Raw genomic sequence first — 23,018 nt, forward strand, 5'->3', positions numbered from 1 at the left:
TCTTTTGATTTTTTTCAGCCATTTAGCAAATCTGATCGTAGTTGGAATATGGTTTCAGATCCCTGCTCTCTCAGTTACTAGCTTTGTGACTTTGAACAATTACTTTGTCTCAGAGCTCAGATTGCTTATTTATAAAGCAGAGAATTTAAAATAAGACACAACCAGGGACTTCCCTGGTGACCTAGTGGCTAAGACTCCGCGCTCCCAATGCAGGAGGCCAGGGTTTGATCTCTGGTCAGGGAACTAGAGCCCACATGCCGCAACTAAAAATCCTGCATGCTGCAGAGAAGGTCAAAGATCCCCCAGGCTGCAACTAAGACCCAGCACAGCCAAATAAATAAATATTTTTTAAAATAAATACAATAAACTAGACCACACATTGAGACGTAGTGCTGAGCAAATACTAGTTATTCAGAAAGTCCTTTTTCATTCTACCCTTTCCCTTTGCCCTTATACTATAAAATTTTATTTCCATATTTATATTTCTAGAACAAAGGATTACACCTTTCTATTTGCAATACTTAGTATAATATTCCCTTTCACTTTTCACGTTCATGCATTGGAGAAGGAAATGGCAACCCACTCCAGTGTTCTTGCCTGGAGAATCCCAGGGACAGGGGAGCCTGGTGGGGTTGCACAGAGTCGGACACGACTGAAGCGACTTAGCAGCAGCAGCAGTATAACATTTGATTTAAAATGGATGCCCCTAAGGTTTGCTGAATGGATAAATTCACAAAGGTATCTATAATTGTAAGTTTCTTAAGGGCAGTTTCATATCCTAAGATTTCTTATATGACTCCAAGCATTATCCAAAGTCTTGCACTTAATCATTGCTAAATAAACATTGATGGAATAAATCTGCCCATGTTTTTCTCTTTATATTAAGGAGAGAAAATACCTATTTTGTTTCTCATATGCTTCCATGAGCCATTTATTATTGTTGAAGGTTGATAGCAAATTCAAATGGGTTGTTATTCTAAGGTCACTGATTAAGTTTCTATTTCTTTCAAAGTGATGGGCCTGGAAGACACTATGACTCCTTTATTTCATACCAAATAGGCTGCTTCACTTTGTTACCAAGTTCAGATGGAAGGAACAGGGAAATGGCATCATGTTGCAGGCCCCCTATTGATACCTATTAATGAAGATAATCTCTCTGGAATTTTGTTTTCTCATCTCTAAAATAAGGACATGGACATGCTTATAACTCCTTCATGTCTCACCAGCTAGGAGTCTGGTATTTTTCCAGTAGTACTTCAGTAGTCTAAATGAAGTTTATTAGATACTTTTAATATTTCAGACATCACACTAGACTCTGAGGATGAATAAAACCTAAGATGTGATTACTGCCATGGAGAAGCTTGGTGGTAGATTTTACATCCTCTCCAGACAGTAATAAAATATATCACGTATGCTGCATGAATGGTAAAAAGGCATAGAAGAGAGACCAACTAATACTACCTGCGATTGTTGGTGTTGTTTGTAAACAGAGGAGTTAGACTGGATCTTGAAAGATGCAATGAGTTTTGTGAGCCAGGAGGAGGGTTGGGGGCATTTTAGGTGGCATGATTAGTACCAGCAAGTCCAGGGACACGTGAAAGCACATGGCGTTTAAGGGAACAGTGAGGGCTCCAGGTAACCAGAGTTAGAAGCATGCAGGCAGGTGAGAATGGGGAAGCATCAGGAGAGGGAGCTAAACATCAGTTGCCAGAAGGCAAAGGCCCTTTGGTAGGCAATGGAGCATCAGCGAAAGATTCTAAACAGGGAAATAAGAAAATCAGCCTTGGGTTTAGAAGATCTCTCTAGCAGCAGAGTGAAGTTGTATTTGAAGAAGTGCCAGATAGAGGCAAAGCTAGGAGAGTCCCCTAGGGGCTGAAGTGAGTGAGGAAAGTCTCATCATTGACTCAATCTCCAGGTACTACCTGGAGAGTCCAGTGCCAGGAACTGCCCTCATCTCTGGGCCCTCACACTTCCATTCTATCTGGTTAAATCTACTTAGCTTTTTTTTTTTTTTCCTAATGAGCCCTATTCAGACATATCTTCAGCCTTAGATGCCACTTCTTACCAATTTATATTGCTCAGTGGAAGTTATAGGAAAGGCTTTCTAGCTAAGGCAGAAGTTGTCACCATTTCAATGTCTTCCTATCTCTGGCTCTTCTGTCCACTGTCCTAACTTTTCTTGCCTGAATTCAGTCTGTGTGTGATCTTGTCTCTGTTGCAGGAAGGGGAACCCTTTCCTGGGCCAAGAGCGGGTTCTTATCTAGCCCTCAGAAAAGAATTATCTGAGAGATACACAGGACAAAGCTAAAGACCTTGTTGGGAAAGGGGTGCCTGGGAGGAGAGCAGCAGGGTAAGGGGATCCAGGAGAACTCCTTGGCTACGTGGCTGGCAGTCTTGGGTGCTGTGGTGATGGGTTTAGTTTCCAGGTTGTCTCTGGCCAGTCATCTTCCTTGGCCCATATTTGGCCTAACTCAGAGTCCTTCCTTGTGTGAGCATCTCTCAGCTAAGATGGACTCCAGCATGAAGGATTCTGGGAGGTTAGTAAGACATATTATGGGGTGGTGTCTGCTCTCTCCTTTTGGCCCCTCCTGAATTCTCCCAGTTAGTTTTCTGCGCCAGCACCAAGTTCCTTATCAGGAGGGACCTCCTGGTGCAGACAGCTCATGCAAGCGGTTATCATTGTGCCTGGCCGAGACTGGTGGTTTCTGTCAGTGGTTCCCTAGCAACTTGACTCTAGGACTTAAAGCTACAGAATATTTGAGCTGGGGGAGATCTTAGAAATCATTTAGTCCATTCCCCTCCTCTTATGAGAAAAAAACTGGCAGTGTAGGAGACTTCCTAAAGCTCTCATAGTTTGAAGGCAGAACCAGAAGTAAGAACCCAGGTCAGATTCCCAGCCCAGACCTCACTGCACCATGTAACACCAACTCCCCTCTGCAGAGGCTCAGGCTCTAGCAGGCTCCCATAGCTCGACCTGCTGTGCCCCGGCAGAAGTGGCTTTCTGGGGGGAAATGCACCATGGGTTTTCACCTGAGGCCACGGTCTAAGTGTGACATCACACAAATCTCCAATAATAATAATAATAATAATGAGATCCAAAAAATTACCTATATTCTTGTGTTAGGTTTGCCTATAGCAAATCCTGTTTGGGTTAGATAAATTTCTCGGAAGTAGAGATTCAGAGTGGTGGCATTTGTGGCAGCATGATTTAACCCAGGCAGAACATTAGGTACTTTGAATGTTATGAACTTTTAATTAAGTTTCATTTATCACTGTTCTTAGAAAAGTAAGACTTCATTATTTTGTGATATAAAATTTGTGACAATTCAGAAAGAGATAATTTATTTTTGTGTTATCTACAAAGGAGTTGCTAATCAACTGCAAGAGTTAACAAGATTTCTAGGAACATACTTAGGTTAATAAGAGAACAATATTTTCAACCACAAATGCTTTAAAATCACCACTGGGGCTTCCTCAGTGGCTCAGATGGTAGAGAATCTGCCTGCAACACAGGAGACAAGATTCGATCCCTGGGTCAGAAAGATCCCCTGGACAAGATGATGGCTACCCACTCCAGTATTCTTGCCTGGAGAATTCCATGGGCAGAGGAGTCTGGCAGGCTCCATGTGGTCACAAAGAGTCAGACATAACTGACCAACTAACAGTTTCACTTTCATTTAAAGTCAGACAACTATAGATACCAACTAAATATTGTTTCACGCTACAGAAGCAGTTCCCCCAGTATCCTACATGCAATGTATTAAACATTTCTTGTTAACTTAGCTCCGGTTACACTGTTCTCTCCAGAAGCATTTCACTGGGTGCCTACTATGTGTCAGGAGCTATGTTAGGATTTACTAGCCAACTCCCACCCTCAGGGAGCTTGCAGGCTGGTTGAACTGCTCTTGTTGTTTACTCGCTCAGTCATATCCAATTCTGTGCGACCCCATGGACTGTAGCCCACCAGGCTCCTCTGTCCATGGGTTTCTCCAGGCAAGAATACTGGAGTGGGTTGCCATTTCCAGAGGATCCTCCACACCCAGGGACTGAACCTGTGTCTCCTGCATTGGCAGGCAGATTCTTTACCGTCTGAGTCACCAGGGAAGCCCTGAAGTGCTGTAGGTACTTGAAAATAATAAAACTGAAATCCTTAAAAAAAAAAAACAAAAAACTTCTGATTTCACTAACTACAACAGGTTTCTCTATTTTCTTACTTGTCATTTCTCTGTTTCTTACTTATTGTAAGTCATGAGGCTGTCTGGTACCTACAGAACTTTTAACATTTATTTATTCATCCAATATATATTTACTGAGCATGTACTATATTCTACAAGGAGCTATAGCAGTGAAGTCAACAAAACTTCGTGCCTTCCTGAAGTTTGCGTTACTTGTTTTACCACAGGTGAGAGATTTGCTATCCAGGATCAAGAAACCTGGAGGGCTAAGAGTAAGGGAGGACCAACAGCTGGGCTTTTATGTGGATGGTCTGAAGTCAGTGCCTTGTGAGAACTATGCCCAGATTGAAAGACTGATGGAACAAGGGGCAAAAATAAGGACCACAGCTTCGACCAACATGAATGCCAGCAGCAGCCGGTCTCACATGATCATCACCATTCAGTTCAAACAGGTGAGATTCAACTGGATACCAGTGTCCCCACCTCTCACCAAGGGGGTCTGGGGATGTGTTCCCAGTAGCATTATGGGCTGGTGAGTATTGTGGAGTGTTTTAGATTTGATCTATGGATTAAGACAGCTATTTCCGAACATAGACTATAGGGTCAGAAGCAGGAGAAAGTAAGACACTTGTCTTTTCCTGCCTCCCGACCACCACATCCATGCCCCACTCTGGCCTAAGTGATCCCATTACCGATAGAAGGTCACTAGTAAGGTCCCAGAAATGCCTGTAGGGCTAAAGGCTATTTTCCCTCAAGTAAATTACATACTTTGAGAAACAGGTTTTGACCCCCAATTTGATGGAATTGTGGAAATAGAAGAGTGAGTCTGTGGTTTGTCATGGAGAATTCCTATTAACAGTCCTTCCATGCATCACCAATATAATGATGGTCAGCTTTCAGGTCCATGAGCCTAGAGGACAACCAGATACTGAAGTGTCTTTCTGAAATTTGCAAGTCCAAGATAAAGCCTTTGAAACCACGTCATCCATGTAATGCTCCACTAGCAAGAATCTTTGATAAGCTAAAGCATACTTTCCTCCTCCATTCCATACTTACCTCCTCTCTGGGTAAGCATGAGGGTTAGCTACAATTTTACCACCTCCTTCTCCTAAGCCACAGCGCTAGTAATAGATAAAATAGTAATAAATGAAGATTGTCCTGTTCTAGCCAGGATCGGTAGAAGAACACTAGACCATGTAGGAATCCATTTACCAGCTCTGAAATCGTGGGAAATAACTTACCTTTCCTGAGTCACAGCTTCTTGGTCTGTAAAATGAGACAGTTATCCTCGTAGGAATGTTGGGAAGATTAGATAAGATATTACTTTTTTTTTTAAGATATTACATTTTAAACTTTGTATTTATTTTATTTTTTGCTGGGCTGGATCTTCGTTGCTCTGCAGGCTTTTCTCTAGTTGCAATGAGCAGGGTCTACTCTCTAGTTAGTACGCAGGCTTCTCATTGAGATGGCTTCTCTTGCTGTGGACCATGGGCTTAGAGAACAGGCTCAATAGCTGAGGCACATGGGCTTAGTTGCCCCATGACATGTGGGATCTTCCCACACCAGGGTTTAAACCCATGTCTCCTGCACTGGCGGGTAGAATGTTTACCACTGAGCCACCAGGGAAGCCCAAGATACTACGTTTTAAAGAACTCTGTAAACTTCCCTGGTGACTCAGACGGTAAAGAATCCTCCTACCATGCAGGAGATCTGGGTTCTATCCCTGAGTCAGGAAGATCCCCTGAAAAAGGGAATGGCTACCCAACTACAGTATTCTTGCCTGGAGAATCCCATGGGTTAGAGGAGCCTGGCAGACTACAGTTCATAGGGTCACAAAGGGTTGGACAGGACTGAGCAACTAAGCACACAAGTAAACTTTTAATTATTATTCACTTGATTTTTACAATGTAGGTAAGATGTTACATTGATAGACTTTATATGAATATAACATTCACTTTATATGAATGTAACATTCACTCTATATTCATAGACTTTGTATGTACTATATAATGAATATAAAGTGTTACATTCATAGACTTTATATATGGTTTTCTGTGCTATTTTTTAATTTGATATTTTAGGGGTGGGAGACAAAATTAACTGGATGTAAACGAGCATACTCTGTTTATTGGTGTCAGTAGCAATATTATCACCTAATAATGTATGCCAGGCATGATTAGAAACATTACATCTATTATACTTTATCTTCATAACATCCCAATAATATGCTATCATCCCGATTTTACAACTGAGACAAGTTAAATCATAGCTCAGAAAAGTTAAATCATTTGCTCACAGTTACATGACAGCAAGAGAACCTGCAGCATTCTTTCCACTGCATGACTACACCATCCTGAACAGCTATTTATTTTGCAGATTTCACAGTATCTTTAAAATATTTATTGATTGGGAAGTGGTTAGGACTCTGCACTTCCACTGAAGGGGCACGTGTTCAGTCCCTATCAGAGAACTAAGATCCCACATGCCACCTGACATGGCTAGAAAAAAAAAAACACTTAATGATTACAGAAATATTAGGACAATAATTGGTATCTAATACATAACTGGAAATAATGTTACAGAAGGGAAGGGGCAACTGAGATGTTTGGACCTAATAATGTTATTGTAAACAGGATGGCATTTTAACTTGCAAATTTTATTATATCTTTTTTGAGTGTGAAATACAATTAGAAAAATATTTCAGAATGTAAATGTAAAATAGATTGACTTCTCGTGTAGCCTGCTACCCCTCTAATAGCATTACTTGTGGTGCTTTCCTGCAGGTTTTCCTAGACAGAGACCTCACCAAACAGTCCAGTATTAACTTGGTAGATTTAGCTGGAAGTGAAAGGCAGAAATCTTCAGGATCAGAAGGAGACAGACTGCGGGAAGGATCACGCGTTAACCTAAGTTTAACCAATTTAGGAAATGTCATCAGGTAAATAATCAGTGGACAGGTACTTATTTGTACCATAAAAGTGACTTCAAATATCAAAATTTAGATTAATCATAACCCTTGGTTCATGACCAGCTAGCATCATTGGTTTATTTCTGGCCTCTCCTAGATTTTATTTTAAACTAATTAATTGCTTTTAGATGAAATAACAAACACTAATAAAACTACCACCAAATCCAAAAAACAGTTGGAGGCAATCACCATCTTGCTCCCCTTGGAGGTGACCATCATCTTGAATTTTTTGTTTTATGTATGTCCCTCCTTCCCCACTTTATTTCTCCCCTTCCTTTCTTCCCTCTTTCTTTCTTTTCTTATTTTATCACACGTGAATATTATATTCAGTAGCACTGATTTTTTAATTTTATAAAGGGGTGAAATATTATATTATTTTCTGGATCTTGCATTTTAAAAGTTATTTAGATATAAATTACATTATAGTGAAGTGCACAAATCTTAAATGTTCAGCTCAATGGATTTTCATATATGTATATACCTATGTAATTAATGACTAGACTGAGATATAGTACATTTCCAAAACCCAGAAAACCCCCTCATGCCTTCTCCTTGGCTTTTAATCCCAACAAAAGAAATCAACCTGTTATCAAAGATTTATTTTTGCCTAGCTGTTTTGATTTTCATATAAATGCAATCACTTATATCAGATCATTGTCTTTTATATCTGGCTTCTTTCACTAAGGATTGTTTCTATGGGACTTATCCATGATGTTTTGCTTAGCAATTATTAGTTCTTTTTCATTGTTATGGATTATTTCATTGTAGGAATATACCATTATTTATCCATTCTTCTATTTGATGGGCATTTAGTTTGTTTCCAGGTTTTAACTATTATGAATAAAGTTGTTACAAACATTTTTGTACATATAATTTGGGGAAAATAATTACTCATTTCTCTTTAGTATATACCCAGGAGTATAGTTTGTTTTTATTTTTATTTTTATTTTATTTTATTTTATTTTTTAAATTTTAAAATCTTTAATTCTTACATGTGTTCCCAAACATGAACCCCCCTCCCCTCCCCTCCCCATAACATCTCAGTGGGTCATCCCCATGCACCAACCCCAAGCAAGCTGTATCCTGTGTCAGACATAGACTGGTGATTCAATTCTTACATGATAGTATACATGATAGAATGCCATTCTCCAAAATCATCCCACCCTCTCCCTCTCCCTCTGAGTCCAAAAGTCCATTATACACATCTGTGTCTTTTTTCCTGTCTTGCATACAGGGTCGTCATTGCCATATTTCTAAATTCCATATATATGTGTTCATATACTGTATTGGTGTTTTTCTTTCTGGCTTACTTCACTCTGTATAATCGGCTCCAGTTTCATCCATCTCATCAGAACTGATTCAAATGAATTCTTTTTAATGGCTGAGTAATACTCCATTGTGTATATGTATCACAGCTTTCTTATCCATTCATCTGCTGATGGACATCTAGGTTGTTTCCATGTCCTGGCTATTATAAACAGTGCTGCGATGAACATTGGGGTACATGTGTCTCTTTCAATTCTGGTTTCCTCGGTGTGTATGCCCAGCAGTGGGATTGCTGGGTCATAAGGTAGTTCTATTGGCAATTTTTTAAGGAATCTCCACACTGTTCTCCATAGTGGCTGTACTAGTTTGCATTCCCACCAACAGTGTAGAAGGGTTCCCTTTTCTCCACACCCTCTCCAGCATTTATTGCTTGCAGATTTTTGGATCGCAGCCATTCTGACTGGTGTGAAGTGGTACCTCATTGTGGTTTTGATTTGCATTTCTCTGATAATGAGTGATGTTGAGCATCTTTTCATGTGTTTGTTAGCCATCCGTATGTCTTCTTTGGAGAAATGTCTATTTAGTTCTTTGGCCCATTTTTTGATTGGGTCATTTATTTTTCTGGAATTGAGCTGCATAAGTTGCTTGTATATTTTTGAGATTAGTTGTTTGTCAGTTGCTTCATTTGCTATTATTTTCTCCCATTCAGAAGGCTGTCTTTTCACCTTGCTTATAGTTTCCTTTGTTGTGCAGAAGCTTTTAATTTTCATTAGATCCCATTTGTTTATTTTTGCTTTTATTTCCAGAATTCTGCGAGGTGGATCATAGAGGATCCTGCTGTGATTTATGTCGGAGAGTGTTTTGCCTATGATCTCCTCTAGGAGTTTTATAGTTTCTGGTCTTACATTTAGATCTTTAATCCATTTTGAGTTTATTTTTGTGTGCGGTGTTAGAAAGTGATCTAGTTTCATTCTTTTACAAGTGGTTGACCAGTTTTCCCAGCACCACTTGTTAAAGAGATTGTCTTTACTCCATTGAATATTCTTGCCTCCTTTGTCAAAGATAAGGTGTCCATATGTGTGTGGATTTATCTCTGGGCTTTCTATTTTGTTCCATTGATCTATATGTCTGTCTTTGTGCCAGTACCATACTGTTTTGATGACTGTGGCTTTGTAGTAGAGCCTGAAGTCAGGCAAGTTGATTCCTCCAGTTCCATTCTTCTTTCTCAAGATTGCTTTGGCAATTCGAGGTTTTTTGTATTTCCATACAAATCTTAAAAAGTCAAATAAATAACCTAACTCTACAACTAAAGCAACTAGAAAAGGAAGAATTGGAGAACCCCAGAGTTAGTAGAAGGAAAGAAATCTTAAAAATTAGGGCAGAAATAAATGCTAAAGAAACAAAAGAGACCATAGCAAAAATCAACAAAGCCAAAAGCTGGTTCTTTGAAAGGATAAATAAAATTGACAGACCACTAGCCAGACTCATCAAGAAGCAAAGAGAGAAAAATCAAATCAATAAAATTAGAAATGAAAATGGAGAGATCACAACAGACAACACAGAAATACAAAAGATCATAAGAGACTACTATCAGCAGTTGTATGCCAATAAAATGGACAACGTGGAAGAAATGGACAAATTCTTAGAAAAGTACAACTTTCCAAAACTGAACCAGGAAGAAATAGAAAATCTTAACAGACCCATCACAAGCACGGAAATTGAAACTGTAATCAGAAATCTTCCAGCAAACAAAAGCCCAGGTCCAGACGGCTTCACAGCTGAATTCTACCAAAAATTTCGAGAAGAGCTAACACCTATCCTACTCAAACTCTTCCAGAAAATTGCAGAGGAAGGTAAACTCCCAAACTCATTCTATGAGGCCACCATCACCCTAATACCAAAACCTGACAAAGATGTCACAAAAAAAGAAAACTACAGGCCAATATCACTGATGAACATAGATGCAAAAATCCTCAACAAAATTCTAGCAATCAGAATCCAACAACACATTAAAAAGATCATACACCATGACCAAGTGGGCTTTATCCCAGGGATGCAAGGATTCTTCAATATCCACAAATCAATCAATGTAATTCACCACATTAACAAATTGAAAAATAAAAACCATATGATTATCTCAATAGATGCAGAGAAGGCCTTTGACAAAATTCAACATCCATTTATGATAAAAACTCTCCAGAAAGCAGGAATAGAAGGAACATACCTCAACATAATAAAAGCTATATATGACAAACCCACAGCAAACATTATCCTCAATGGTGAAAAATTGAAAGCATTTCCCCTAAAGTCAGGAACAAGACAAGGGTGTCCACTTTCACCGCTACTATTCAACATAGTTCTGGAAGTTTTGGCCACAGCAATCAGAGCAGAAAAAGAAATAAAAGGAATCCAAATTGGAAAAGAAGAAGTAAAACTCTCACTGTTTGCAGATGACATGATCCTCTACATGGAAAACCCTAAAGACTCCACCAGAAAATTACTAGAGCTCATCAATGAATATAGTAAAGTTGCAGGATATAAAATCAACACACAGAAATCCCTTGCATTCCTATACACTAATAATGAGAAAGTAGAAAAAGAAATTAAGGAAACAATTCCATTCACCATTGCAATGAAAAGAATAAAATACTTAGGAATATATCTACCCAAAGAAACTAAAGACCTATATATAGAAAACTATAAAACACTGATGAAAGAAATCAAAGAGGACACTAATAGATGGAGAAATATACCATGTTCATGGATTGGAAGAATCAATATAGTGAAAATGAGTATACTACCCAAAGCAATCTACAAATTCAATGCAATCCCTATCAAGCTACCAGCCATATTTTTCACAGAACTATAGTTTGTTTTTAGATTCAACATTATTAACAATATCTTCTATCTTATGTGTGGCTCTAGTTAATTTATTTTCTGTTCTTTTACTAAACATTGTGTCTATGAGATTTATCCATATTGTTACAGTAGCAGTTGTTATAGCATCCATGTTATTACTTCTTTTTCATTATTATGTAGTCATCCATTGTGGAAATATGCCACAATTTATTCCTTCATTCTCATGTTAATTGTTAATTTGGTTGTTTCCATGGTTGTTGTTTTGTTTTGGGTTTTTTTGGCTTTTACAAATAGTGCTACTATGAACATTCTCATAAAGTTACTGAGTATCAATATACTAAAGGGTTTTTTTATATCGGCAACTGAAATTATTGTGCTTTATATACAAGTTGTGTGAATACCTAATTTTTCTAGATGGTGATAAATTGTTCTCCAAATTTGTTAGTCCAGTTAACATTCCCAGTGGCAATGTATAACATATCCCATTAATCCACATCTTTTCTAAGGCTTGATGTTGTCAGATTTCTTGACATTTACCAATTAAATGGGCATAAACATACTTTGGGCTTCTGGGATAACTCAGTTGGTAAAGAATCCGCCTGCAATGCAGGAGACCCCAATTCGATTCCTGGGTCGGGAAAATCCCCTGGAGAAGGGATAGGCTACCCACTCCAGTATTCTTGTGCTTTTGTGGTGGCTCAGCTAGTAGAGAATACACTTGCAATGCGGGAGACCTGGGTTCTATCCCTGGGTTGGAGAGATCCCCTGGAGAAGGGAAAGGCCTGGAGAATTCCATGGACTGTACAGTCCACGGGGCCACAAAGAGTTAGAGACAACTGAGCGACTTTCACTTTCAAATACACTTTACTGTGGTCTTGAGAGCCCTGGTTACTAGCAAGCTTGAACAACATTTGATTTCTTTTTTAGCAAACAAATACCTGTTCTTATGTTTTCCCCTTTATCCTATTTATTTACTGTCTTTTTCATTGATCTGTAGATGTGTTAAACATATTTTTATTACTCTTCTCTCAGGTATATGTATCATAAGTATCTTCTCCCAGTTAGTAGATTGTGTTTTCACTTTTTAAAAGATGTCTGTTGATGAGCAGAAGTTATGGTGTATGTTTTGCATTTTTTCATTTTCTGTGTGTTTAAGAATATTTGTGCTTAAACCCTCTCTATCTGGAGTTGATTTCTGTGTATAGTGTAAAGTAGGCATCCTTTTCATTACTTTTTCCTTACAGATTATAAATTTTTTTTTGTCTCATTTGTTGTTGAATAGTCTGTCCTCTCCCAGTGATCTTCTATGCTACCTCTGTCATATGTCAAAATTCAACATGTTTTTTTTAAACTATTTCCTGGCTTTTTCATCTGCTCAGTGGTCAAAGTCTAAAAATAATAAATACTTCAACCTGTTCATAGATAATGGGCTTCTCAGGTGGTGCAGTGGTAAAGAATCTGCCTGCCAATGCAGAAGATGCCAGAGACACAGGTCAGGAAGATCTTCCACCCCGGTCAGGAAGATCCCCTGGAGAAGGAAATGGCAATCCACTCCCGTATTCTTGCCTGGAGAATCCCATGAACAGTGAAGCCTGGCGGGCTACAGTCCATGGGGTTGCAAAGAGTTAGACATAGTGAGCAACTGAGCACACATATCCTTGGATAATACGAAGATCTCCATCTTACATATGTCATTGTTGACATATATTCTAATTTTATTCTTTAACCCCCAAATATTATTATTACTGTTTCATACAGTTAGTGTTCATTCACATTTATCTATTTTTTAAATTATTTTTATTCATTCCTTCTTAAACTTCAGAGCTGCTATATAAAATCAGTTTCCTTCTGATTGAAATATTCTCTAGATTTTCCCTAAATGACCATTTGCTGACAGCAACTTTAGTTTTTGTTTGGTTGAAATTTCTTATTTCAATTCATTTTTGAAAGATAATTTTGCTGGGTATATAATTCTAGATAAGTAGTATTTTCTTTCAGCTTATTAATGATACCATTCTACTGTTTTCTGTTGTTGGCCTAATTACTATTCCACTGAAGCGAATCTTTTTCCCTATCTGCTTTTAAACTCTTCTTATTTGGTGTTCTGCAGTTTAATTCTGTTGCAGTTTATTTATCCTGCTTGGAATTTTTTAGTCTCCATAGCTCTATGATAGTGATTTTTATCAACACTAAAAAATTCGCAGTCATTATCTTTCACATATTGATTATGCATATTTTTTTTTTCTCCTTTCTCTCCTGGAACTTCAATTACCCTATTTGAATCTTTTTTTCCTGTCCTCCATGTCTCCTAACCTATCTTTCTGATTTTTCATCTCTGTCTCCAGGCTGCAATCTAGATTTCTTTTTAACTCTCTAGTTCACTAATTCAATTATCACGGTGTCTACTGTTGAACTTAGTTTCATTGAATTAGACAAGGCTGTGGTACATGTGATCAGATTGGCTAGTGTGGGGTTATGCTGTGTGGGGCCACCCATGATGGATGGGTCATGGTGAAGAGTTCTGACAGAATGTGGTCCACTGGAGAAGGGAACAGCAAACCACTTCAGTATTCTTGCCTTGAGAACCCCATGAAGAATATGAAAAGGCAAAATGATAGGATATTGAAAGGGGAACTCCCCAGGTTGGTAGGTACCCAATATGCTACAGGAGGTCAGTGGAGAAATAACTCCAGAAAGAATGAAGGGATGGAGCCAAAGCAAAAACAATACCCAGTTGCGGATGTGACTGGTTATAGAAGCAAGGTCCAAGGCAGTAAAGAGCACTGTTGCATAGGAACCTAAAATGTTAGGTCCATGAATCAAGGCAAATTGGAAGTGGTCAAACAGGAGATGGCAGGAGTGAACATCAACATTTTAGGAATCAGCGAACTAAAATGGACTGGAATGAGTGAATTTAACTCAGATGACCATTATATCTACTACTGTGGGCAGGAATCCCTTAGAAGAAATGGAGTAACCCTCATGGTCAACAAAAGAGTCTGAAATGCAGTACTTGGATGCAATCTCAAAAGCAACAGAATGATCTCTGTTCGTTTCCAAGGCAAACCATTCACTATCACAGTAATCCAAGCCTATGCCCCAACCAGTAATGCTGAAGAAACTGAAGATGAACGGTTCTATGAAGACCTATAAGACCTTCTAGAACTAAACCCCCAAAAGATGTCCTTTTCATTATAGGGGACTGGAATGCAAAAGTAGGAAGTCAAGAAACACCTGGAGTAACAGGCAAATTTGGCCTTGGAGTACGGAATGAAGCAGGGCAAAAGCTAATAGAGTTTTGCCAAGAGAACGCCCTGCTCATAGTAAACACCCTCTTCCAACAACACAAGAGAACTCTACACATGGACATCACCAGATGGTCAACACCGAAATCAGATTAATTATATTCTTTGCAGCCAAAGATGGAGAAGCTCTATACAGTCAGGAAAACAAGACTGGGAGCTGACTGTGGCTCAGATCATGAACTCCTTATTGCCAAATTCAGACTTAAATGAAAAAAGTAGGGAAAACCACTAGACCATTCAAGTATGACCTAAATCAAATCCCTTATGATTATACAGTGGAAGTGAGAAATAGATTTAAGGGACTAGATCTGATAGACAGAGTACCCGATGAACTATGGAATGAGGTTCGTGACATTGTACAGGAGACAGGGAGCAAGAAGATCCCCAAGAAAAAGAAATTCAAAAATTGCAAAATGGCTGTCTGGGGAGGCCTTACAAATAGCTGTGAAAAGAAGAAAAGTGAAAATCAAAGGAGAAAAGGAAAGATATAAGCATCTGAATGCAGAGTTCCAAAGAATAGCAAGGAGAGATAAGAAAGCCTTCCTCAGCGATCAATGCAGAGAAATAGAGGAAAAGAACAGAATTGGAAAGACTAGAGATCTCTTCAAGAAAATTAGAGAAACCAAGGGAACATTTCATGCAAAGATGGGCTCAATAAAGGACAGAAATGGTATGGACCTAACAGAAGCAGAAGATATTAAGAAGAGGTGGCAAGAATACACAGAAGAACTCTACATAAAAGAGCTTCATGACCCAGATAATCACGATGGTGTGATCATTCACCTAGAGCCAGACATCCTGGAATGTGAAGTCAAGTGGGCCTTAGGAACCATCACTACGAACAAAGCTGGTGGAGGTGATGGAATTCCAGTTGAGCTGAAAAGATGATGCTATGAAAGTGCTTCACTCAATATGCCAGCAAATTTGGAAAACTCAGCAGTGGCCACAGGACTGGAAAAGGTCAGTTTTCATTCCAGTCCCAAAAAAGGCCATGCCAAAGAATGCTCAAACTACTGCACAATCGCACTCATCTCACATGCTAGTAAAGTAATGCTCAAAATTCTCCAAGCCAGGCTTCAGCAATACGTGAACCATGAACTTCCCGATGTTCAAGCTGGTTTTAGAAAAGGCAGAGGAACCAGACATCAGATTTCCAACATCCACTAGATCATCAAAAAAGCAAGAGAGTTCCAGAAAAACATCCATTTCTATTTTATTGACTATGCCAAAGCCTTTGTGTGGATCACAATAAACTGTGGAAAGTTCTGAAAGAGTTGGGAATACCAGATCACCTGACCTGCCTCTTGAGAAACCTATATGCCGGTCAGGAAGCAACAGTTAGAACTGGACATGGAACAACAGACTGGTTCCAAATAGGAAAAGGAGTACGTCAAGGCTGTATATTGTCAGCCTGCTTATTTAACTTACATGCAGAGTACATCATGAGAAACTCTGGACTGGAAGAAACACAAGCTGGAATCAAGATTGCTGGGAGAAATATCAATAACCTCAGATATGCAGATGGCACCACCCTTATGGCAGAAAGTGAAGAGGAACTAAAAAGCCTCTTGATGAAAGTGAAAGAGGAGAGTGAAAAAGTCGGCTTAAAGCTCAACATTCAGAAAACGAAGATCATGGCATCATGGCAAATAGATGGGGAAACAGTGGAAACAGTGTCAGACTTTATTTTGGGGGGCTCCAAAATCACTGCAGATGGTGACTGCAGCCATGAAATTAAAAGACGCTTACTCCTTGGAAGAAAAGTTATGACCAACCTAGATAGCATATTCAAAAGCAGAGACATTACTTTACCAACAAAGCTCCGTCTAGTCAAGGCTATGGTTTTCCAGTGGTCATGTATGGATGTGAGAGTTGGACTATGAAGAAAGCTGAGCACTGAAGAATTTATGCTTTTGAATTGTGTTATTGGAGAAGACTCTTGAGAGTCCCTTGGACTGCAAGGAGATTCAACCAGTCCATTCTAAAGGAGACCAGTCCTGGGTGTTCATTGGAAGGACTGATGCTAAGGCTGAAACTCCAATACTTTGGCCACCTCATTCGAAGAGTTGACTCATTGGAAAAGACCCTGATGCTGGGAGGAATTGGGGGCAGGAGGAGACTGGAACGACAGAGGATGAGATGGCTGGATGGCATCACCGACTCAATTCACATGAGTTTGGGTGAACCCCGGGAGTTGGTGATGGAGAGGGAAGCCTGGCGTGCTGTGATTCATAGGGTCGCAAAGAGTTGGACATGACTGAGCGATTGAACTGAACTGAACTGAACTGAACTAAACTGTTGAACTTATCCATAGGGTTTTATATTTCAATTGCTGTATCTAAACCTTTCTAGATGATCATCTTGTTTCTTTTCTAAACCTGGTAGCTTAATTTTTTGGATTTCTTTTCTTTGTTTGTGGTTATAATTTATCAGAGATGGGATTTCCTCCCTCTTCCCCACTCTCTTCAATGCCCACACTGCTTCCTCTGAAGTACCCTGAGTGACATTTACTTCTCATTCACTCTTACTTGATTCTGTAGCCTATCAGGTCCTAACTGTATGAGATCTTCCTAAAGTAGTATGAGAGAAAGACCAGAAAGCACTTAAATCTGCTCCCCATTCCTGTCTCCACACTGCTAGCCTACCACCCTCTCCCTCAGGTCAAAACCCTTCTCTGTACACACACAAAAAGACCTTTCTATGCAGGCTCTGCATTTTCCTCCCAAGGTTTACTGTATTAGGGCCCCAGATCTGGGCCTCTCTCTCTGTTATTGTTTCCCCGGGGTTGACCTTGGAGAGGGAGCCAGCTGCTTCTATCTTGCAATATGCCAGTATCCTTGTACAGAAGGTATATCAACTATTGGATGTTTCTCCATGTCTGGTATATGGGGTTGTCAAGGATATTTGAGGGATGTTTCTGACTCATCCACGAAGAGGCAGATTTCTTTTTGATATGTTTAAAACTTTCTGTTGTTTTTTATTTCTTTTTCACTTAGTGCTCTGGCTGATGCCGCCATGGGGAAGAAAGTCCTCCATGTTCCCTACAGAGACTCTGTACTGACCAAACTGCTCCAGTCAGCTCTGGGTGGGAACAGCAGAACTACTCTGGTAAAGTGACTTTCCTACCACATTTTAGACTGTTTAGACTCATGCAGCTGTCATGATTGCTATTGTTATTATAATTAAAGTTACTCTTCACAAGAATCTTGTCAGTTCTTGACAAGATTCTCAGTTTCAGCACACTGACTGTGGAGCCTCATTTCCTTCCTTCCTAAAGTGAAGATCACGATATCGCCTTGAAACTGTGATTGTGATGATTAAATGAAATATAATGAATAAGCTTTAAAAGTTGCAAAGCTGAACAAAGGTAAATGATTATTCATCAGGCCCTTATGCTCTGAATCATGGCCTCCAGGCCCATAGATTAGGAGCTGCCCCATGGGCAGTCACATTCCCTCCTGTTCACTCTCAGTGATCCTGCCCACCTCCAGCTCATCAAAAAGTTTATTTTCTCATTTGAATTCTAGAACAGTTAAGCTGAAGTCAATACCAGATTTGAAACCATTTAAGTGGGTACTCAGTAATGATTTATTTATCAGTCTCTGCAGTGCCACCATTCAACTGTCATTTAAAGTCCTGAGGAAATCTGTTGGGGACTCAGTGCTGAGGGTTGCGTAGTACAGAGGTTAGCGGCACAGTTGTTCAAGTCAGGGCAGGTTCAGGTCCCAGCTCTGCCAGTTATGGGTGCCATTATTCTTATCTAAGCCTCAGTTTTCTGAGTTGTAAAGTTTAAACAAATCACAAGTTCCAAGATATTCCATGAATGTTAGCTGTGTAAAATCAACAATAGCTATGTGCTGTGTGTTTAGTCTCTCAGTCGTGTCTGACTCTCTGTGACTCCATGCACTGTAGCCCACCAGGCTCCTCTGTCCATGGGGATTCTCCAGGCAAGAATACTGGAGTGCATTGCCATGCCCTGCTCCAGGGGATCTTCCCAACCCAAGGATCAAACCCAGGTCTCGTGCATTGCAAAGGGATCCTTTACCATCTGAGCCACCAGGGAAACCTAAGAATACTGGAGTGGGTAGCCTATCCCTTCTCCAGGGGATCTTCCTGACCCAGGAATCAAACCGGGATCTCCGGCATTGCAGATGGATTCTTTACCAACTGAGCTATTAGGGAAGCCCAACAATAGCTATATATCCTATATAAAAAACAAAATCTGAAAAGGATATTTGTTTACAGATAGCAGCGATAAGTCCAGCTGACATCTGCTATGAGGAAACTTTATCAACACTAAGATATGCTGAAAGGTACGATTATGAATACCTATTATCTATAGTGGTTCTAAGTTCTAAATTTGGCAAATTCTTCTAGTGCCTTTAAACTTGATGAGCTGGTGTCTTGGGAAAGGGTCCAGAAAAAGGAAGAACAAAATAATCTGTGAGAGAAGAGGGAAAGAAAAGAAAATAAATAAGAGGAAACAGAAATAGGGGCTCAGGGCCCTCCTAGCCTGTCATTCTGTCACTGCAGTCTTGGATGGGGGAGGAGCCACAGGCTCAAATTCATGGGAGGATGCATTGAACCCACCCCTGAAGTGCTCAGTTCTCTGTCTCTCTGCATTTTCCTGTCAAATAGCATGGCCAGTCACAGATTCTCTTTTTGTCCTATGGGTCACAGGTAGAGAATAGTGGCAGGCAGGGATTTTTTGTGCTAATGATAAAGATGAGCATGTAAGAGGCTCCCAAAGTTGGGAACCACCTCTGGGCCCTGCCCCTTTCCCTCTGCTGTGTCTCATATCTCCAGGCCCCACACAGCAGGGCAGAGGTGGTCCTCCCAGGGAGGGGCTGTCCACACACGTTCCTGCCTTCCCACTTGGCCCAGAAAGCAAGCCCACTCCTGTCCGTTAGTCCTGGCAGGAGGCTGTGGCCAAGCCATTTCTGCTTTTCAAGGCAGGTATGCCAGGAGCCAGTGTGAGGAATCCCACCCGTGACAAGGTCATGAGGAAGGAAGCTGACATACGCAAGGCGTGCTCAGACTTCAGGGGCCCCTCTGGAAATTCCTAAGCATGTACCCCAACAAAAATCTGCCGGCTTTTGTGCTCTGCTTTTCTGCTTTTCTGATATTCTCTGGGAAAAAGTCAATTCAGGGTTTTAGTCTTCTGCATTTGAAAGGGATGTTTCAGTTAAACCCCTCTGATAGCTCTCTAGCCTGCCTAACAGGTTCCCCAGACCTCTTACAGCTTGTGAATTGCTTACAGCCCCTCAACCAAGAGAGACACAAAGCTTACAGCTTGTGAATTGCTTACAGCCCCCCAACCGCGAGAGACATCTTAAAGATACAGAGCCTTTTCTAAAGAGTTAAAAATTATATTGGTAGAGGGTTTTCACTGTTGACTCAAGGATTGCTGCCAGACCTCCTTATTCTTTATCTTTTAGGCACCTGGAAGGATGTTAATGTAAGCAGGATGTAGAAAAAGATACATAGTAGTTTTGATGTTAGCAACACTAGACTTTTGAGTTAATTGCTTCTCTTTTGCTGTAAATCACTGTACTCCCTCTACTTGTTATAAGTTGCTGTATCCTTGCTGTGTAAGAATATAACTTTATTTAGTGCTTTCTGAGAGTGGCACCAGACCTTGGGAAGATCAACACAAATAAGTCTTGTGGTTGACAAACCCTTATCAGAAAAAAGGCTGTAAAATGTTAATTGGCCCTTTTGGCTGGAAGATGATGTAAATTACCTAAGACTTGTGTATACAATTAGGTATGCAGAGAAAAAAGCCTAGTTTTGATAAGAGTCTGGACTGCTAAAGCTGCATAACTTTGTGTTACCCATTGATCTCCATGTTTTATCAAAAGTATAAAAGGCCTTCTGAACAATAAAGGACGGGACCAGATTCTCGGACCAGTTTCTCAGACTAGTCTCGGCCTGGTTTCTTGGGAATCTGGCTCCCCCCGTGTCTCTCTCTCTCTCTCTTTTTCTCTCCCTTTTCTTCCCTCTGCTCTTTACTTTAATTTCAGGCTGAATTTCCATCTGGGGCGCAGAGGCTCGCCAGGTCTACTTATTTGCCCTGGTTATTAAGACCCGCGCGAAAGGGAGCTTAAGGCGAGGCACCCTTAGATATTCAAGCGGGCGCCAGTGGCCCAACGTAGATGGTGCAAATTCCTTGTCTGGAATTTTATTGGTCTTCCGCGTAAACCAAGCTATTCAGCCCTCTTTCTCCACTTAATCTTCCTACTACACTATAGTTTCTTAATCTAATCTTATACTAATAAATAAACAAGTCTTTCCACGCCAACGCCGTCCACCCTTCGAATTCCCTGGATCCATCGGGGCTGGACCCCGGCACAGGTAGAAGCCTGCTTCCCCTGACCCTTTTGGGAAAGTGAGGGTCTGGGGAGAGGGAGGCTGTAACCAGGGGTTGGAACCCCATGGCGTCACCACCCCTCCATCCCATTCAGCGCGGACGACTTGGAGAATCCCCCTCTGCAGTTTTCCTGTCAGCTTCATTCAGGAGCTTGGAATTCTCAGCCAGTGTTCTAGGTGACCGGAGCTGGCATGTGAAATGAACCTGGTTCCTATTCTAATACATCACTTGTCAGGTCTATGGACCAGTGTGTCAGACAGAATCTGGCCCTACTCTCTCTGAGACCTGGACCTCCCTGCCTTTGGTGAGCTCACACGCTGAAGGAGGTGATACCTCCCTCTCTGGGCTGAGTGAAGACTACATGAGACGGTTCAAGAACCGTTCCTAGCGAAGTTCTGCCTGGCATGGGGCTGAAGCTCAAAATGACAGTTGTTGTGATGTCTCCAAGTAGTTCTCTCAGTTTTTCCTTGGCCTCTTCTCTAGGGAAAGGCCTTTGCATTTTAGGGACAAACCCTTGCATTCTTATTTCTCACTGCCAGGCCTCAGTATCATTTTGCTCCATTTGTTTTTCTCTATTTTCTTCCAACATCTGTGCTACAAACTCAGAACTTAAGGTTGAATTTTGCCTTTAGTATTATGTGCTGTGCTGTGCTTAGTCACTCAGTCATGTCTGACTCTTTGCAACCCCATGAACTGTAGCCCACCAGGCTCCTCGGTCCATGGGATTCTCCATGCAAGAATTCTGGAGTGGGTTGCTATGCCCACCTCAGGGGATCTTCCCAACCCAGGGATCGAACCTAGGACTCCTGCACTGCAGGTAGCTTCTTTACAGTCTGAGCCACCAGGGAAGCCCTTAGTATTATGTAGAATGTTCATTTTCTCTCCATTTGTCAATTCTAAACTGTTGCTAGAACTTTTTACATGAGAGACTGTGTGATGCCGAGGAAGTAGAAATTGATCCCCAGGGGTCCTGGGCTGCAGGCCTGGATCTGTTGTGGTCTCTGTGACTGGCGGCAAGCCTTGCAAACCCTGTTCCTAGGGGAAAGAAGTAAGGTTGCCAGATGTAGCAAATGAAAATATAGGATGCCCAGTTACATTTGAATTTCAGGTAAAGAACAAGTCATATTTTAGCATAACTATGTCCCATGCAGCACTAGCCAGGAGTGAACTAGGACAGCGGTGCCCAACTTTTTGGCACCAGGGGCTAGTTTCATGCAAGAGAATTTTTCCAGGGACTGGGGGTCAAGAGAGGTGGGGGTGGGGATTAGGGGTGGTCTGGGGAGGAGTCAAGCACATTACATTTATTGTGCACTGTATTTCTATTGTTATTATATCAGCTCCACCTCAGATCATCAGGCCTTAGATCCTGGAGGTTGGAGACCCTGAACTAGGCAAAGTCCAAGCCCACTCCTGGCCTGGCACACATGGCAGAGCAGTCGCTGGAAGCCTCCAGGGTTTGTGTTGTTACAGAAACAGTAGAGATTGAAGAGATTGCTTTCACTAACCAAGTCAGCCCAACTGGGGGAGTGTGTTTGGGGCCCAGAACACATTGGGGGTGGACTCCAGGCTTGGGCTGAGTGGCTCATGTTTGAGCCCTGGATGTCACTGAGTCCCTTTTGGTCTTAGTGGTTTACTGGAAACTTACACAGTGGAATCTCAAGTTATAGGAAGTGAAAGGCTCCCATTTTGACCATTCAAGACCAGTTTCCCACCAGTGCTCTGGTAGTATTGCTCCAGCTGCGAAAGACCCAGGGCCTGAGTGTGTGTCCACCTTTGCACAGGGCTAAGAAGATCCGGAACAAAGCTGTTGTCAACACCTCCACCCTGATGAGGGAGTCCAGGGGAGAGAACGAGAGACTGCTGCTCGGGTGTGGAAACTGCAGAATGGCAGGTAAACTGAGTCAGGGGTCAGCGCAGGTCCAAGGCTTTTGTAAACAGTGATGCGATGAACATTGGGGTACACGAGTCTCTTTCAATTTTTGTTTCCTCGGTGTGTATGCCCAGCAGTGGGATTGTTGGGTCGTATGGCAGTTTTATTTCCAGTTTTTTAAGGAATCTCCACACTGTTCTCCATA

General features: G+C 41.0%; 1 protein-coding gene across 1 annotated transcript in view; it reads left to right on the forward strand.

The window, feature by feature from the left end:
- The window catches only part of LOC138090216 (kinesin-like protein KIF28P), a 73,919-nt gene that overhangs the window by 21,013 nt on the left and 29,888 nt on the right, over positions 1–23,018 (forward strand). The window contains exons 5-9 of the mRNA XM_068985724.1: positions 4,403–4,627; positions 6,959–7,113; positions 17,570–17,681; positions 18,819–18,886; positions 22,725–22,834. Of these exons, the coding sequence (XP_068841825.1) occupies positions 4,403–4,627; positions 6,959–7,113; positions 17,570–17,681; positions 18,819–18,886; positions 22,725–22,834 (670 nt within the window). The remainder of the gene's footprint in view (positions 1–4,402; positions 4,628–6,958; positions 7,114–17,569; positions 17,682–18,818; positions 18,887–22,724; positions 22,835–23,018) is intronic.

The sequence above is a fragment of the Capricornis sumatraensis genome, chromosome 14 (genome assembly GCF_032405125.1).
Source record: "Capricornis sumatraensis isolate serow.1 chromosome 14, serow.2, whole genome shotgun sequence".
Taxonomy (NCBI): Eukaryota; Metazoa; Chordata; class Mammalia; order Artiodactyla; family Bovidae; genus Capricornis; species Capricornis sumatraensis.